Source organism: Haliotis rubra, unplaced genomic scaffold, assembly GCF_003918875.1.
Source record: "Haliotis rubra isolate DU_JTF1 unplaced genomic scaffold, ASM391887v1 Scf1945, whole genome shotgun sequence".
Lineage (NCBI taxonomy): Eukaryota > Metazoa > Mollusca > Gastropoda > Lepetellida > Haliotidae > Haliotis > Haliotis rubra.
In genome coordinates this window covers 21,147-40,468 of record NW_025765942.1, presented here as the reverse complement: position 1 = coordinate 40,468, position 19,322 = coordinate 21,147, and the positions used below count along the sequence as shown (strand labels likewise).

General features: G+C 43.5%; 2 protein-coding genes and 1 long non-coding RNA gene across 4 annotated transcripts; 1 reads left to right on the top strand and 2 right to left on the bottom strand.

The window, feature by feature from the left end:
- Positions 1 to 499: 499 nt before the first annotated feature.
- On the bottom strand, positions 500 to 1,666 carry LOC124274806. Its single transcript, XM_046710182.1, has 2 exons — positions 1,530 to 1,666; positions 500 to 1,080 (listed from the first exon to the last, which is right to left on the bottom strand). The coding sequence occupies exons 1-2, from the start codon at positions 1,623 to 1,625 to the stop codon at positions 742 to 744; spliced, it is 435 nt and encodes a 144-aa protein (XP_046566138.1). The 5' UTR covers positions 1,626 to 1,666; the 3' UTR covers positions 500 to 741.
- A 3,631-nt stretch (positions 1,667 to 5,297) lies between these two features.
- Positions 5,298 to 6,452, bottom strand: LOC124274805. Its single transcript, XM_046710180.1, has 2 exons — positions 6,279 to 6,452; positions 5,298 to 5,830 (listed from the first exon to the last, which is right to left on the bottom strand). The coding sequence occupies exons 1-2, from the start codon at positions 6,372 to 6,374 to the stop codon at positions 5,492 to 5,494; spliced, it is 435 nt and encodes a 144-aa protein (XP_046566136.1). The 5' UTR covers positions 6,375 to 6,452; the 3' UTR covers positions 5,298 to 5,491.
- A 5,252-nt stretch (positions 6,453 to 11,704) lies between these two features.
- LOC124274804 lies at positions 11,705 to 17,926 on the top strand. 2 transcript variants are annotated; one of them, XR_006898035.1, is made up of 3 exons: positions 11,705 to 11,737; positions 13,732 to 13,878; positions 16,894 to 17,926. It is a non-coding gene; the product is annotated as an uncharacterized LOC124274804 (long non-coding RNA). The 2 variants fall into 2 exon arrangements; XR_006898034.1 differs by lacking the exon at positions 11,705 to 11,737 and adding an exon at positions 13,318 to 13,352.
- The last annotated feature ends 1,396 nt before the right edge of the window (positions 17,927 to 19,322 follow it).

Here is a 19,322-nt window from a genome sequence, read left to right as displayed (position 1 = left end):
CTGTGATCATGTTCCAGTTATCCAGAATCCCATGCTAATTGGCTTGAACACGCACTTATTCACTGTCTTCAACTGCGCTACATGGCACGGATACCTCTCTCCACAACGGTTATACAAACATGAAGATAAGGTGCATCTGGACGTAGTGTTAGGTTTTATAAGTGAGTGAGTTTAGTTTCACGCCGCTTTTAGCAATATTCCAGCTATATCAAGGCGGGGGACACCACAAATGGGCTTCACATATTCTACCAATGTGGGGAATCGAACCCGGGTCTTCGGCGTGACGAACGAACGCTTTAACCACTACGCTACCCCCACCCCCACCACCCCACCACCCCACCGCCCCGTTTATTAGGAAACATATTTACATTTCACGGACATGCTGCTTGTGACCGCATGTCTGTTTGTACAGGTTAAACCAGAACTTAATTCACGGTCTTCAACAGCACGTTACAACCACACGCTTCATTTACTCTTAAAGAGAGACACACAAGAGAACAAGACTTTAGAGCTTTATTAGGTCAACACCTTCATAAAATATCCCACGTTTACACGGAGTCCAAGACATCATGGGAGGGACACATCGACATTACTGAAATATTACAATAAAAATAGTGGTGGGTGAGTTATCCTTCTCAACAACATCTCGCAAAACTGCAGTGAACTTGAAATAAATTTAAGTATGTCATGAGTCCCAGAGAGCAGCTTGCTGTGCGTGGATGTATATGGTGACACACAATGTTACATTTCACGGATCACCCTGTAGACATGAGGCATGTCCACCGTGCAGACCGACATGCTGTCAGACAGGGCTTGAACAAGGACTTCTACAGTTGCCCGTCTTCCCTTCCGCTGTCTCCACGTGTTCAGCATGGCGAATATCTGCATCTGAGGCGATGACTGTGACAGCGTGCACCTCTCCACACTGACGTACGGAAGCCCCAGTCTCAGACCCAGCATCTGGAAACCCCCGCCCACGTGTTGAGACACCAGGAACAGGGTCCTCTCTGACACACACGACCTTCTTTCATCTTCTGTCAGGCGGTCCTCGTCCTCCCAGTCCTCGTCTGGTGGCACCAACTGAGGACAGCGGAAACAGTAACTTCAACATATGACACGACGAGTACAAAGAATTGTGTAATTTACACCAAATATATCATATTCTTATTCATCTTCTATGCGGAATATATTCTAACGTTCACCTTCTATGTGAAATCTATTCTAGGCTACCCTACCGCCCACATTGTGATAGTATGCGTGAGTCTTAAAATTATGAAGTCGTCAATGACACAGATTTCTTTCCTGAGAATCTGAATTCCAAGTGTGAATGGAATTTGATTGGTAACTTCACATGCCATCATAGGTCAACTCTTTACTATGAATATTATGTATGAATCAACTCAATTTGAGGATGCTAATGAGATAGAGGACTTAAGGAGAGAAGGGGGTAGGGAGAAAGGAAGGAAGGAAGGAAGCAAGTAGGACCATGGTAGATTAAGTATATATGAGCGGCAGTTGGAGACACCTACCTGATATCCTGGCCAGGCACAGCAGCACAGTTTCTTCTTCATGCTGTGACATATTCCTCTGAAGGTTGCCAACTTGTTCCATCTTCGACCTGCCATGAGCACAGCGACTCGGAGTGCGCTCTCTCCCACAACGATAAATAAACTGGCAAACTCTGCCATATCTCTACGTTATGTAGGGTAGAACGGATTGTTTGAATCTGCGGATCTATTGTTATAATGACTTGCATACGAAACTAGAAACACGTTAACATTGTAATGCTATTTATACCTGATCCGTGGACTGTTCCGTGGACCTTTTTCCTAATATTGATACACTTTCCGGATTCTGGGGTTGCAGAGACTTTGTCTGAACGCTGTAGTTAAACGTATTGAACATCCCCAAACACACTTAAGAAACTCAAAACTACAAAGGGGACTACTTTTGTATTTGTCACAGATATGTTATCATGTAATGTAAAGTAATGTCAAAGCCATTCAGAGACTTTCAGTTCCGTAAATTGTAAACATGGCCTCATGCTTCACGGATCATCATTTGACAAGGTGTAAACATGAGATATACTATGAAGGGGTTAGCCTAATGAAGCTTTAAAGACTTACAATGTTTTCTTCATCTTGAGTTTAGTGTCTCTCTTTAAGAATGAATGAAGCATGTGTGTAACGTACACGTACTGTGGAAGACAGTGACTGAAGTTCAGGTTTAACCCGTGCAAACAGACATGCGGTAACGGTCACATGTATACAGGGTGATCCGTGAAAATAATGTTGTTTTCAGTATCGTTCCCCTAACAGTTTCAATGGATATAGTCACGAACAGACTTCACGGATATGTTGACAGCAGACGACATAGCTAGACCTGCACCCTGTCCTAAAGGTTCCACTATTAACTAAATGAAGGAAGGACATGCGCCTGAGCGAGTACCGTATGTAAACATTTGAAGAGATAGAGACATGTGAGAGCTGTGGTTGGATGAAATAGTGTAAGATTTTATGGTTTTTGAAAAGCACATCCATCCAGCAATTAAAACCTATAATAATATTAAGTATTTAGTGCTGTCATTTTATCACCACGACTTATGCTTATTTCAGTGTACAGACATTTCATGCAGGCGATATTTGGTGGAGAAATGGGGTTGATGTGTTCAGCTTCCTGTGCTGGGAAAATTAGCACGATAACTTAGCCGGGATTTGTGGCTTTTGTACTGTAGTTTAAAGTCCAGACTGTACACATATGTACATGGAATGGCTGTTGACAGCCTGGATGATTTAAAGAAATATACAACTTTACTATAGAAGTCTATGGGAAAACATTTGGTGTTGTGTGACCCAAAGTCCCAGCAGCGGTAAGGTGCACGTGCTCTACGACAGGCAAACCAGTCTAATGATATACCTCCACCTAGTGTTATCTCCCTTGTATTACAATCGGAAATGCTCGGTTAAGTTCGCTAAACTACATTTGTTAACAGTTCCGCTTTTGAGGTAGTGTAATATACTGTTAAATATACACGGGAACCTGAACTTTCACTTTGGATAGGAAGTATAAGCGTTAACAAACGTTTCAAAGACAGACATCGTATGAACGCACCACCATTTCTGTTTATCACCACCCCTAAACACAATGCATGGGATGCACTTACATAATGCACTAGCACCATAAATATGGTCTCTGATGCACACATTATGGACGTGTCTGTGTCAACAGTAAGCACTATGTTATGCCAACATTTGTATAGTAGGTTTAAACTGTAAAGAATGTAATTCAAACAACTTGTCTTTCTTCAACTAAAGTATCTCACGCTATGCTCAATCTGTCACCGCCATTAATATGTCCACAAGTCAGTTCTCTGTTTTAGTTTAATTTATTTCTTATAAATATTGTATAAACGCACCTAACACTGAAAACGTATTTTCGATACATTTTAAACTAGACAAGCAGTGTACTGAGCAATCGTCTGTGTCGACAGCATAATTATTATTTGCAAACAAAAGAACACACGAGTGGAACGGCGACTATCTAAAGCTTATTACAATGCTGCGCTTTAACGGAGGTTTGGCTTCGCTCCCTTATCGAGCTTCAGCAGGTTCACACAGAGAGTGAGTTAAGTTTTACGCCGCACTCAGCAATATTGCAATATTCCAGCCATAATTCAGTCAGTACCAGACAATCCAGTGATCAGCAGCATGAGCATCGATCTACGAAGTTGGGAACCGATGGCATGGGTCAACCCAGTCAGCGAGCCTCACCACCCGATCCCGTTAGTCGCCTTTTAGGACGAGCATGTGTTAATGAAGATCAATTATAATCCGGATCTTCACGGGCAGATAGCTTTATAGACAAGTGTGTGTCATTATGGTCACCATGACGAACAGTTTTAAATACAGTCACAATGTCAACTGGCGCTTACCATTTAGAAACAGCAATCTGATTACGAGTGTTACATTTCACGGATACCTTCCCATTCCGCCAAATAGCAATGCACAGTGTTCATGATACGTAAAATGGGACATATAACATGGCGTCCCAGTCTCTGCGTTGTGCGTGTGCGGACGTGCGCGCGCGTGTGTGTGTACGTGCGTGTGTGTGTGTGTGTGTACGTGCACTTTCTATATTCGGGCGTGTGTGTTGGAAGAAGGGAAAGGGAGGAGGGGAGCAGAAATCTATGCGTGTACATCTGTCCACAACCAAAGTGTCTGTAATGACTGCCAAAGCTCCACTGACTGCTGCTTCAAAATGAAACATTCATAACAGAGTTGTTATCCGAATTTCGAGATTTCAAAGTAGAGTGACTAAAAGATATGTATAACAAGAAAAATGTTGACTCTTACTTAACTAGAACAAATTAAAAAACAGTAAGCTCCTTTGTAACAGTTAAATGACAACAATGGAGTAATTATAACGGGCTTGTGAAGTATGACGCGACATATTCACTACATCATCATGTTCTAGGTATCCAGATTCTCAGTAGCCCTGTGTATCTGATATACCTGTATGTATTACGAGGCCAGTCTACAGTGAACACAGCCATGCTATCAGACAGGGCGTGAACCCGCACTTATTCACTGTCTTTAACTGCGTTACCTTGCACGGATCATTCTCCACAACGGTTATACAAAATGAAGTTAAGACGTGCATCTGGCAGTAGTCTTAAGTTTTTATTAGGAAATATATTCACAAACATCCAGTGGATACATAAAAAAATCAAAGTGTAAAGGTTTTGAATCATAGCAGGGATAGATAAAGACTGTTTACAATCGAAGAAAGTAATGATTTGGGTAATCTTTCTCACCAAAGTAACATACAAATGCGATCAACATTAAGGAAACTTGTCGTTCATACATGTAATTATATATTCAGGGAGTCATATGTCGTAGTGTCTGTCTCTAGTAATGTTACATTTCACGGACCAACCAGTGTACATGCGGCATGTGACTGCATATCTGCTTGTACGGGTTAAACCTAAACTTTATTCACTGTCTTAAACAGTACGTTACACCCACATGCTTTATTCATTCTTAAAGAGAAAGGGCGATGGGGTAGCCTCGTGGTTAAAGTGTTGGCTCGTCATGCCAAAGACCCGGGTTCGATTCCCTACATGGGTACAATATGTGAAGCCTGTTTCTGGTGTCCTCCACCGTGATATTGCTCAAATATTGCTAAATGCGACCTAAAAGCATACACACTCACTCACTCATTCACTCACTTAAAGAATAGACACAAAACAGAACATTGTAAGACTTTATTAGGTCAACACCTTCATAAAATATCCCACGTTTACACGGAGTCCAAGACATCATGGGAGGGACGCATCGACATTACTGAAATATTACAATGAAAATAGTGGCAGATTACTGATACTTCTCAACAACATCTCGCAAAACTGCAGTGAACTTGAAATATATTTAAGTATGTCATAAGTCCCAGAGAGCTGCTTGCTGTACGTGGATGTATATGGTGACACACATTGTTACATTTCACGGATCACCCTGTAGACATGAGGCATGTCCACCGTGCAGACCGACATGCTGTCAGATAGGGCTTGAACCAGGACTTCAACAGTTGCCCGTCTTCCCTTCCGCTGTCTCCACGTGTTCAGCATGGCGAATATCTGCATCTGAGGCGATGACTGTGACAGCGTGAACCTCTCCACACTAACGTAGGGAAGCCCCAGTCTCAGACCCAGCATCTGGAAACCCCCGCCCACGTGTTGAGACACCAGGAACAGGGTCCTCTCTGACACACACGACCTTCTTTCATCTTCTGTCAGGCGGTCCTCGTCCTTCCAGTCCTCGTCTGGTGGCACCAACTGAGGACAGGGGAAAACAGCAAATTCAACATATGACACGACGAGTACAAAGAATTGTGTAATTTACGCCAAATATATCATATTCTTATTCATCTACTATGCGGAATATATTCTAACGTTCACCTTCTATGAGAAATTTATTCTAGGCTACCCCACCGCCCGCACTGTGATAGTATGCGTGAGTCTTAAAATTATGAAGTCATCAATAACATAGATTTCTTTCCCCTGAGAATGTGAATTCCAAGTGTGAATGGAATTTGATTGGTAACTTCACATGCCATCATAGGTCAACTCTTTACTATGAATATTATGAATGTGTCAACTCAATTTGAGGATGCTAATGTGATAGAGGACTTAAGGAGAAAGGAGGGTAGGGTGAAAGGAAGGGAGGAAGCAAGTAGGACCATGGTAGATTAAGTATATCTGAAGGGCAGTTGGAGCCACCTACCTGATATCCTGGCCAACCACAGCAGCACAGCTTCTTCTTCATGCTGTGACATATTCCTCTGAAGGTTGCCAACTTGTTCCATCTTCGACCTGCCATGAGCACAGCGCCTCGAAGTGCGCTCTCTCCCACAACGATAGATGCACTGGCAAACTCTGATATATCTCTACGTTATGTAGGGTAGAACGGATTGTTTGAATCGGCGGATCTATTGTTATAATGACATGCATACGAAACAAGAAACACGTTAACATTGTAATGCTATTTATAACTGATCCGTGAACTGATCCGTGGACCTTGTTCAAAATATTGATACACTTTCCGGATTCTGGGGTTGCAGAGACTTTGTCTTAAAGCTGTAGTTGAATGTATTGAACATCCCCAACCACTCTTAGAGACACTCAAAACTACAAAGGGGACTACTTTTGTATCTGTCACAGGTATGTTATCATGTAATGTGACGTAATGTCAAAGCCATTCAGAGACTTTCAGTTCCGTAAATTGTAAACATGGCCTCATGCTTCACGGATCATCATTTGACAAGGTGTAAACATGAGATATACTATGAAGGTGTTAGCCTAATGAAGCATTAAAGACTTACAATGTTTTCTTCATCTTGAGTTTAGTGTCTCTCTTTAAGAATGAATTGAGCATGTGTGTGTAACGTATACGTACTGTGGAAGACAGTGACTGAAGTTCAGGTTTAACCCGTGCAAACAGACATGCGGTCACGGTCACATATATACAGGGTGATCCGTGAAAATAATGTTGTTTTCAGTATCGTTCCCTAACAGTTTCACGGATATAGTCACAACAGACTTCACGGATATGTTGACAGCAGACGACATAGCTAGACCTGTACCCTGTCCTTACAGGTTCCACTACACTAAATGAGAAGGACATGCGCCCTGAGCGAGTACCGTATGTAAACATCTGAAGAGATAGAAACATGTGAGAGCTGTGGAATTAAGAAATAGTGTAAGATTTTTATGGTTTTTAAAAGCACTTACATCCAGCAACAGAAACCTATAATAATATTAAGTATTTAGTGCTGTCATTTTTATCACCACGATTTATGCTTATTGTGTGTATAGATATTTTCATGTAGGCGACATTTGGTGCAGAATTGGGGTTGATGTGTTTCAGCTTCCTGTGCTGGGAAAATTAGCACGTCAAGTAAGCCGGGATTTGTGGGGTTTGTCTGTAGTTTAAAGTTCAGACTGAACACATATGTACATGGAATGGCTGTTGACAGCCTGGATGATTTTTTAAAAAGTATATAACTTTACTATAGAAGTCTATGGGAAAACATTTGGTGTTGTGTGACCTAAAGTCCCAGCAGCGGTAAGGTGCATGCGCTCTACGACAAACAAACCAGTCTGCTCCTACACCCCTTCCACAAGTATACAGACAACACAACATCATAAATACTTGGACTGGCTGTATTTGTATAACATAGCAGTACCATACATAACATTCCGACAACAAGCCACAATTACACATTAGAACTGTGCCCTACACGCAAAACCAGAGATAACAACTCTGTTATGAGAAAAACTCTGGAAACGTGTTCTCCCTACGCATGCAACAGCTCCTAACTGGGGAGTTTACAGTCATCAGTGAAAAACTGGATTACTAGAATACATATGTACATTAACACATAATCTAACTATGACAGATCCATAAGCAGTTTCATACATATACAACAGACCAATGTCATAATATATCTACCAATACCCAATGAAGCCATATGCGGCACGAGAATTGAACAATTCACTCAAACACAGCTGTGACACATTCCGTGAACGATATCAACATAAACCGCCATAAACGGCACTAGCCAAGACGGCTCGTTCCATATACAACATCAGCACATACGCATCACACAGACCATAAACGGCATAAATTCACATCGCCATATACGGCACCAGCCATAACGACTAAAACTCTTCCGCAAACGGACAGCTCCCCATATGCGGTGTTATCACTCTGAATGCAATCGTAACTGTGCTGGCAACACAACATTCATTGCAGAAAAATCACCCGAAACACAAAACAAAGCTTCATATAGATAATACTAAATACATTAATGATTTAACAAAAAAGACACCTGTATGGTACTGTACGACAGCCGAGAGGAGTCAAATCATTGAATACCTCAGCCTTATATACCCCCTCTAGGACCACTAAGCGCCCCTAGATTACATGCCTTTGATACCTCTTACTCCCTTAGGAGAAATCAGTTTCCTTTGATTCATTCTTCAAACGAGGAAAACTATATTTCTCCTCCTACACTCTTCCACAAAGTATACAGACAACACAACATCATAAATACTTGGACTGGCTGTATTTGTATAACATAGCAAGAGGTTCAAAGAGTCGGTGTTCAGAGCCCTAGTGACAATGACACTTGTAGACGATTATTCAAACTATCCTCAACGTATCCATCTTTTGCGTTCTCACTTTTCCACCTTCCATGTCGTTTGAACACCGTCCGGGAACACCGTTATTTGCTGCAGCAGACGCTCCCCACTACGGAGACTGTGCAAACCGTACATTTTAATGTCCTTGACAAACGGCTTGAATGTCTCTAGAAATAGTTCTCGTAACCTTGTGTAATGACATTGAGTATTGCCTTTTTCTTAACGAGTAGCCGGATTTGGTCTTGATAAATTTCTTAACACAAACTCATATCTGACTCTGGTTGAATGTTAGCATAGTCCAGATATTTCAGTAAACAAGATACTTGGACACACAATTTGAGTTTGTTCCTGCTTATGACCAGCCAAGAACCGTCTCTATACAATATCGGTCTTAGACTGTTCCCATAAAGAGCATCATATGAGTATCATAAAAACAACATCACATCTGGAAATATTTAAGAGTTCTGCTTGACCTCAAACCCGCATATGCTAGCAAACACATCGTAACAATTCTCAAATCAGCCAAAGAAGGTTGGCACATGTTAGTATCATACACTTTCTCCAGTAACTCAATAGTAACCGGTTCTTTTTGAAACTGACTTTGCTAGCTTCCGTTTAGCAGCTTCCAATACATTTCTAACCAGAGAACTATCTGTTGGGTTTTCAATGCCTACACTGACATGTGCATGCCTGATACTATAAAATGCTGCTTGCACCGCAGCATAAGATTCACTTTGCTGAATTACTGACAGTAGATACAAAGAACAATGCAAAGGTGATATCGGTAACTTATTGTTCATAGAAAATGAATCTGCCCACCTTTCCCATGCCTCAAACCCATACCGGTACTTCCTGGTAGTAGAGTCGGCTCTACAATGGGACAACAACTCCGGCAAACCAGCCGCTAGCTTACGAACACCCTCCGGCATCATCTGTGAACAGAATGAAACAATTAGCATGCACTGAAATCAACACGCAAAGCTAACATATTGAAATGCAGATCTTTCCCTCCAAACAATCCACCCCTCAATCTGGAAGCTACATAGCATTCCTTAGCTCTGGGGAGATATACCCACCACTTCACTTGTGTGATATAGGCATTCCCTACTGCTAACAGAGGCCAAAAACAGGAAGAATACCACTCTGGTACAACAAGAGTACCTCTAGCACGGCACTCTGGTACAACAAGAGTACCTCTAGCACGGCACTCCGACATATGTCTAATTGTTCTCGGTATAAGACAGACATTAATAAAATTAATATACCTCCACCTAGTCTTATCTCCCTTATATTACACTCGGAAATGCTGCGTTAAGTTCGCTAAACTGCATTTGGTAACAGTTCAGTTTTGAGGTAGTGTAATATACTGTTAAATATACACGGGAACCTGAACTTTCGCTTTGGATAGGAAGTATAAGAGTTAACAAACGTTTCAAAGACAGACATCGTATGAACGCACTACCATTTCTGTTTATCAACACCCCTAAACACAAGGCATGGGATGCACTTACACCACGCACTAGTACACTAAATATCGTCTCTGATGCACACATTATGGGCGTGTCTGTGTCAACAGTCAGCACTATGTTATGTTCTAGGTATCCAGATTCTCAGTAGCCCTGTGTATCTGATATACCTGTATACATGAGGCCAGTCTACAGTCAACACAGCCATGCTATCAGACAGGGCGTCAACCCGCACTTACTCACTGTCTTTAACTGCGTTACCTTGCACGGATCAGTCTCTTCACAACGGTTATACAAACATGAAGATAAGGTGCATCTGGCAGTAGTCTTAGTATTTATCAGGAAATATATTCATGTAAGTTAGATATGTCTCATCCAGAGGTTGTAGGTGAGATATGTCTCAACCAGTTGTTGGTGAACTATGTCTCATCCAGAGGGTGTAAGTGAGATTTATTACCCACGTGGTCAACGTATGGGAAGTTGCATACTAATCTCGTACGTCACGCGATTGTCGTATCCCGTTGACCTGTGTCGTAATGACTTGACCTGAAATTCTAACTATTTGATTGGATAACCCATGACCTCGCAATTAGGTCACATTCTGACGTAGCTATCAAACACGTGAATTCATTCATTCTACAACTTAAATGCATTGTGAGAATGTAAACATCGCGGAACTTTGCTTTACAACGCTGTTAATTGTGAGCCGAACTGGAGACATTATATCCGTCGAAAACATAAACGCAATGTTTCCACCAGTGATGTTAGCCAAAATGAAGCAACTGGAAACCAATAAACGAGGTGCTACGGGTAGCCACTGTAGGAGGCTGCACGAGGCGATGACAACTGACATGCATCGTGACGTCGGTTACCATGGCAGGGACGCCATTACAGTGTGACGTCATGCAAATGTTGTACTACAGTACAAAAACTCTTCCGCAACCTCTTTTATTGAAACCGGTTTCGGTTTGAAACCAAAACATAACGCAAGTACGCTATTTTGTCAATTCTAAATGCATGTAAGACGTGGGTAATAAATAATATCAAATCTCGGTCTCATTACATCCAAACACGAAATCCCAGACCTTTCATCTAGATATTCGACTCTCGCTTCGCCGTATCAGACACCATAGAAGGACACTCGTTTCGTATAATTGGTATGTAATGAGACCGAGTGTAGTATTCTCTATATATCTCATCCAGGGGTTGTAAGTGAGATATATCTCATCCAGAGGTTGTTAGTTAGACATATCTCATCCAGAGGTTGTAAGTGAGATTTGTCTCATCCAGAGGTTGTAAATTAGATATGATGTCAACCAACACAAATGTCTCTTCCAGATGTTCATCATGAATCAGGACTGGAATGACCCCAAGTCTCAGTTACAACAGTCTTGTCTAACCCTGAGAGAGCTGGATGGTGGAGAGCCAGACATTCCTGTCTACTAAGCAAGTGTTGTTCTTAAACCCCTGAGAGAGCTGGATGGTGGAGAGCCTGTGACATTCTGTCCACAAGTAAGTGCTGTCTAACCCTGAGAGAGCTGGATGGTGGAGAGCCAGACATTCCTGTCTACAAGTAAGGTTGTCTAACCCTGAGAGCTGGATGGTGGAGAGCCAGATGGATTCCTGTCTACAAGTAAGTGTTGTCTAACCCTGAGAGAGCTGGATGGTGGAGAGCCAGACATTCCTGTCTCATAAGCAGTGTTGTCTAACCTGAGAGCTGGATGGTGGAGAGCCTGACATTCTGCCTGCAAGTAAGTTGTCTAAACTCTGAGAGAGCTGGGATGGTGGAGTATTGTGACATTCCTGTCTACAAGCAAGTGTTGTTCCAACCTCTGAGAGAGAGCTTGGATGGTGGGAGTGCCAGACATTCCTGTCTACTAGTAAGTGTTGTCTAACCCTGAGAGAGCTGGATGGTGACAGAGCCAGACATTCCTGTTCACAAGTAAGTGCTGTCTGTCCCCAGAGAGCTGGATGGTGGAGAGCCAGACATTCTGTCTACAAGTAAGCAAGTTGTCCAACCCTGAGAGCTGGCTGACAACTGGAGTGCCAGACATTCCTGTCTACTAGTAAGTGTTGTCTAACCCTGAGAGCTGGATGGTGAGGGCCAGACATTCCTGTCTATAAGTAAGTGTTGTCTAACCCTGAGAGAGCTGGATGGTGGCAGTGCCAGACATTCCTGTTCCAAGTAAGTGCTGGGTGTCAACCCTGAGAGAGCTGGATGGTGGAGAGCCGGACATTCCTGTCTACAAGTAAGTGCAAGTTGTTCAACCCTGAGAGAGCTGGATGGTGGAGAGCCAGACATTCCTGCCTACAAGTGAGGGCAATTAGTGTTATCTTACCCTGAGAGAGCTGGATGGTGGAGAGACGGACATTCCTGTCTACAAGTAAGTGTTGTCTAACCCTGAGAGCTGGATGGTGGAGAGACAAACATTCCTGTCTACAAGTAAGTGTTGTCTAACCCTGAGAGAGTTGGATGGTGGAGAGACAGACTCGTCTGCAAGTAAGTGCTGTCTAACCCTGAGAGAGGCTGGATGGTGGAGAGCCAGACATTCCTGGCTACAAGTAAGTGTTGTCTAACCCTGAGAGAGCTGGATGGTGGAGAGCCAGACATTCCTGTCTACAAGTAAGTGTTGCCCAACCCTGAGAGAGCTGATGGTGGAGAGCCAGACATTCCTGTCTACAAGTAAGTATTGTCTAACCCCTGAGAGAGCTGGATGGTGGAGAGCCAGACATTCCTGTCTACAAGTAAGTGTTGTCTAACCCTGAGAGAGCTGGATGGTGGGAGAGCCAGACATTCTGTCTACAAACTGCAAGGTTGTCTAACCCTGAGAGCTGGATAGTGGAGGGGCCAGACATTCCTGTCCACAAGTGCGTGCAAGTTATCTTACCCCAGAGAGAGCTGGATGGTGGAGAGCCAGACATTCCTGTTCACAAGTAAGTGTTGTCTAACCCTGAGAGAGCTGGATGGTGGAGAGCTGGACATCTCTGCTCCACAAGCAAGTGTTGTCGACCTTGAGATGAACAATTTTATGGATAACAACTTTTTTATTCGTGAGTACTCACGAATAAAAAGAAGTTGTTATCCATAAAGTTTGTTCTATATTGTACTTCCCAACTTCTAAAATGCCACTCAAAGAAGTAACCCTGAGAGAGGTGGATGGTGGAGAGCCAGACATTCCTGTCTACAAGTAAGTGTTGTCTAACCCTGAGAGAACTGGATGGTGGAGAGCCAGACATTCCTCTGTACAAGTAAGTGTTGTCTAACCCTGAGAGAGCTGGATGGTGGAGAGCCAGACATTCCTCTCTACAAGTAAGTGTTGTCTAACCCTATCAGTCAGTGTTAAATGAATAAGAGAGCTAGCCATACTTAAATAGCCAAGTGTTGCCTGATATCTAAGCTTTGGCCGGGCTCCAGAGAACTCTTCATTAAGTGCGTATGCCCGAATGACGAGGAATTCTTTGCAATTGATATCTTTGGTATTGTGCATAATCAACCCCTCCAAGAATCAGGAAAGTGATCAGGTTTAAATTGGACCATGTATCATGATTATCACATTTCTTCCACAGGGTCATAGAGTCCCGTGGTCCGACCAACACAAGGCAGTGCGTGGTGGCAGTGTACTTCCGGGGTGAGCGGCTAGCCACTGGCATGGGGCACAGCATACAGCGGGGCAGAGATGAAGGCTGCCACTAATGCTTTACAGAACAGAGCAGGTAATGAAAGCTGTATTTTCTCTGTCGTCCCTGTGTTCCCCCAAGGATGGCCTGACAGTGTGACCTGCCTGACAGTGTGACCTGACTGGTTGTGTGACCAGTTTGACAGTGTGACCTGACTGGTTGTGTGACCGGTCTGACAGTGTGACCTGACTGGTTATGTGACCAATCTGACAGTGTGACCTGACTTAGTATGTGACCTGTGTTACCTGTCTGGTTGTGTGACCAGTTTGACTGTGCGACCTGACTGGTTGTGTGACCAGTTTGACAGTGTGACCAATCTGACAGTGTGACCTGACATAGTATGTGACTTCTGTTACCTGTCTGGTTGTATGACATGTCTGGTTGTTTGAGCAGTCTGACAGTGTGACCTGTCTGGTTGTGCGACCAGTTTCACAGTGTGACCTGACTGGGTGTGTGACCTGTCTGGTTGTTTGACCAGTCTGACAGTGTGACCTGTTTGGTTTTGTGACCTGTCTGACAGTGTGACATGTCTGGTTGTGTGACCTGTCTGGCTGTGTGACATGTCTGGGTGTGTGACCTGACTTGGTATGTGACCTGTTTGGTTTTATGACCAGTCTGACAGTGTGACCAGTCTGGTTGTGTGACCTGTCTGGTTGTGCAACCAGTGTGACCTGTCTGGTTGTGTGACCTGTCTAGTTGTGTGACCAGTGATACCAGTCTGTTTGTGTGGTTGTGTGACCTGTCTGGTTGTGTGACCAGTGTGACCTGTCTGGTTGTGTGACTTGACTTGGTATTTGACCTGTCTGGTTGTGTGACATGCCTGGGTCTGTGACCTGACTTGGTATGTGACCTGTCTGGTTTTGTGACCAGTCTGACAGTGTGACCAGTCTGGTTGTGTGGTTGTGTGACCAGTCTGGTAGTGCAACCCGTGTGACCTGTCTGGTTGTGTGACCTGTCTAGTTGTGTGACCAGTCTGACAGCGTCACCAGCCTGGTTGTGTGGTTGTGTGACCTGTCTGGTTGTGTGACCAGTGTGACCTGTCTGGTTGTGTGACTTGACTTGGTATGTGACCTGTCTGGTTGTGTGACCTGACTTGATATGTGACCTGTCTGGTTGTGTGACATGTCTGGGTCTGTGACATGACTTAGTGTGACCAGTCTGGTTGTGTGGTTGTGTGACCTGTCTGGTTGTGCAACCAGTGTGACCTGTCTGGTTGTGTGACCTGTCTAGTTGCGTGACCAGTGTGACCTGTCTGACAGTGTGACCTCTCTGGTTGTGTGACATGTCTGGGTGTGTGACCTGATTTGGTATGTGACCCCTCTGCTTGTGTGACCAGTCTGAGAGTGTGACCTGACTTGGTATGTGACCTGTGTTACCTGACTGGTTGTGTGACCTGTCTAGTTGTGTGACCAGTCTGACAACGTGACCAGTCTGGTTGTGTGGTTGTGTGACCTGTCTGGTTGTGTGACTCGACTTGGTATGTGACCTGTCTGGTTGTGTGACATATCTGGGAGTGTGACCTGACTTGATATGTAACCTGTCTGGTTGTGTGACATGTCTGGGTCTGTGACCTGACTTAGTATGTGACCTATCTGGTTTTGTGACCAGTCTGGTTGTGTGGTTGTGTGACCTGTCTGGTTGTGCAACCAGTGTGACCTGTCTGGTTGTGTGACCTGTCTAGTTGAGTGACCAGTCTGACAGTGTGACCAGTATGGTTGTGTGGTTGTGTGACCTGTCTTGTTGTGTGACCTGTCTAGTTGTGTGACCAGTCTGACAGCGTGACCAGTCTGGTTGTGTGGTTGTGTGACCTGTCTTGTTGTGTGACCTGTCTAGTTGTGTGACCAGTCTGACAGCGTGACCAGTCTGGTTGTGTGGTTGTGTGACCTGTCTGGTTGTGTGACCAGTGTGACCTGTCTGGTTGTGTGACTTGACTTGGTATATGACCTGTCTGGTTTTGTGACCTGTCTGGTTGTGTGACCTGTCTGGTTTTGTGACCAGTCTGACAGTGCGACCAGTCTGGTTGTGTGACCAGTGTGACCTGTCTGGTTGTGTGACTTGACTTGGTATGTGACCTGTCTGGTTGTTTGACATGTCTGGGTGTGTGACCTGACTTGGTATGTGACCTGTCTGGTTGTGTGACATGTCTGGGTGTGTGACCTGACTCGGTATGTGACCTGTCTGGCTTTGTAACCCGTCTGACTTTGTGACCAGTCTGGTTGTGTGACCAGTGTCACCTGACTGGTTGTGTGACCAGTGTGACCTGTCTGTTGCTGTGACCAGTTTGACAATGTGACCTGTCTGGTTGTGTGACCAGTCTGACGATGCGACCTGTCTGGTTGTGTGACCAGTCTGACAATGTAACCTGTCTGGTTGTGTGACCTGTCTGACAATGTGACCTGTCTGGTTGTGTGACCTGTCTGACAATGTGACCTGTCTGGTTGTGTGACCTGTCTGACAATGTGACCTGTCTGGTTGTGTGACCTGTCTGGCAGCGTGGGTCATTGCTCATGATGCTAGTCCCACGTTTTCTCAGTCCAGGATGATATGGTACTCAATTTGGAGACAAGAAATATAGATATTTGTGAAAAGGTAATCATTCACTCCTAGATTGATATACATTGTATGTTTGGTGGGCTTTAAATGACTGGAATCAAACTTGCTCAGATTGAGAACTAGCCAGACTTAGTCCCATTTAGCATCCTCAAGTTCATCCCACATCATCTGTGTGTGTGAACCTATTGTGAAATTAGCCAGTATTGGAGACAGCTCTGAATATAATTGAACGATGGTTGAGATTTTTCATGACACCACTTATTACATATACGTAAGTGGATAATGTCTATAAATCTACACTGAAGCCCTGTAACTTTATTCATCATATCCAAGCCAGTATTTTGTGTGTTACCATATTCTGGATGGTATTGTGCAATATGTTGAACATACGTGCAAAATATTGAAATGGTTCCTGTGGTAAATTCAAAAGAATCTTGCCTGCACTGATCGCAGATTCTTAGCCTTGTAAATCTTTGTAAATCCTTTTTTGTTTTACAGAATTGTTCCCTATATTGGCTCATCAGAAACGTTACCTGCAGACACGCCACAAACGGAAACGAAAACAGAGCAAGCGACAAGGTGACAGTTCATATGACTGAGAAAGTACAAGACCTGTACAAAAGAAACAAACATGCACAGAAAAAACAAGGACCGTTGTCCAGAAAACGATGCTTGGGGAAGGAATCGGCATTCTTTTGTTCTGAACACGAAGCCAAATGAAAGGCTTTCTCTTGCCAGGAGCACAATACTACGAAAAGGGAAAGGCCTCCTCATGTTGACAATGTAAAATTATATGAAAGGCTTTCTTCTTGTTTTTGAAGCAAAACCAGAGGAAAATCCTCAATGTTATGTTAACATCAGAGTAACGGAAAGCTTTCTCATGTCCAGAAGACACCATGGGAAACCCTTTCTCATACATGGAACACAAAACTTATTGAAAGGATACCTAGTGGCCGAAACACACACCAATGAGAAATGAAAGACTTTCTCTTGTCCCCGATTCCCAAACTAAGGAAAATCCTTGGTTGTCTGAAACCCTGAAAATATGCAGAAAGGAATCGTCATGTCTGGTCCACAGAACAAAGGGGAATGTCATGGACCTAAAGGAAGGGAAAGATACATCGTTCAGGTCGAAAAAGAAACAAAAATGAAATTTTGTAACCATCCAAGGTACTACTGATGTGTTCGTTCTATTTCAGAGTGCTACTATATACATTTGTGTCTGTCTTGTCTTGTAGCAATATTTCTGTGAGGGATGTCAGCATGAATGTGTGTTTGAGTGCTCATGGGAAGTGTGATTATTTTCCAAAATCGGAAATCGTGTCTTCAATGTATGTATTTTTGTGTCAACACAACATGAACTGGACAAATGTGAATATAAATTGTGCTATGTCTTTTCCCTTGTAAGCTTGGTGTTTTTGAATCATGGACCAGGCTGTGCTGTTTACTTTATATTTTGCAACAGTTTACTTTTGTTTATTGTAGAAATGTCACATGGTCATATGATGCCACAGTAAAGAGATTTATTGTACTCTTGTGTTGTTGGGATTCTCTGGATGACAAGACTGCCCGGTGGGGATGTAGGAACTCTTATTGTAGTCTTGTGTTATTGGGATTCTCTGGATGACAAGACTTCCCGCTGGGGATGTAGGAACTCTTTTTGTAGTCTTGTGTTGTTGGGATTCTCTGGATGACAAGACTGCCTGGTGGGGATGTAGGAACTCTTATTGTACTCTTGTGTTGTTGGGATTCTCTGGATGACAAGACTGCCCGGTGGGGATGCAGGAACTCTTATTGTAGTCTTGTGTTATTGGGATTCTCTGGATGACAAGACTGCCCGGTGGGGATGTAGGAACTCTTATTGTAGTCTTGTGTTGTATTGCTGGGATTTTGTTGACTTCTTTGTGGGGATTCAGGGATTCTTATTGTCCTATGTATTCAGCGGCGTCCGTACGTATGTCCGTACGTCGCGATTCTGTTAATGCGATATCTCATGAACTGTTGTACCTAATGTCTTCAAATTTGGTGACCACCTACATTGGGGGATTATGCAGAGAGCAGTCGATTTGGGTGACCTTGACCATATTTTCAAGGTCACCCTGACACTTTGACCACTTTTCAAACTCTTGTTAGCGTGATGTCTCATGAACTGTTGCACCCAATGTCTTCAAATTTGGTGACAGACTACTTTAGGGGATTATGCTGACACCAGTTGATTTGGGTGACCTTGACCTTGTCTTCAAAGTCACCATGACACTTTGAACACTTTTCAAGCTCTTGTTAATGCGCGGGGCGGTGGGGTAGCCTAGTGGTTAAAACGTTCGCTCGTCACGCCGAAGGCCCGGGTTCGATTCCCCACTTGGGTACAACTTGTGAAGCCCATTTCTAGTGTCCCCCGCCGGGATATTACTGGAATATTGCTAAAAACGGCGCAAAACCATACTCAGTCAGTCAGTCTTGTTAATGAGACATCTCTGGACTGTTGTACCCAATGTCTTCAAATTTGGTGACAGCCTACATTAGGGGATTTTGCAGACACCAGTTTATTTGGGTGACCTTGGCCTTATCTTCAAGGTCACTACGACACTTTGACCACTTTTCAAACTTATTTAAACTCGATATCTCATAAAACATTGCACCCAATGTTTTCAATTATGTCGACAGCCAACATTGGGTGATTATGCAGACACCAGGTATTTCAGGCATCTTGTATGTGACAAAAAAAATGAAAAGTAGTAAATATAGATATTCCATTCTATAGTGGCAGGGGACATTGCAATATCCGTGGCAAACACTTGTTGTAGTCTTGTGTGGTTGGGATTCTCTGAATGACCAGACTGCTTTAGGGGGATTTAGGGATTCTTATTGTTATCTTGTGTTGTTGGGATTCTCTGAATGACCAGACTGCTTTGGGGTGAATTAGGGAT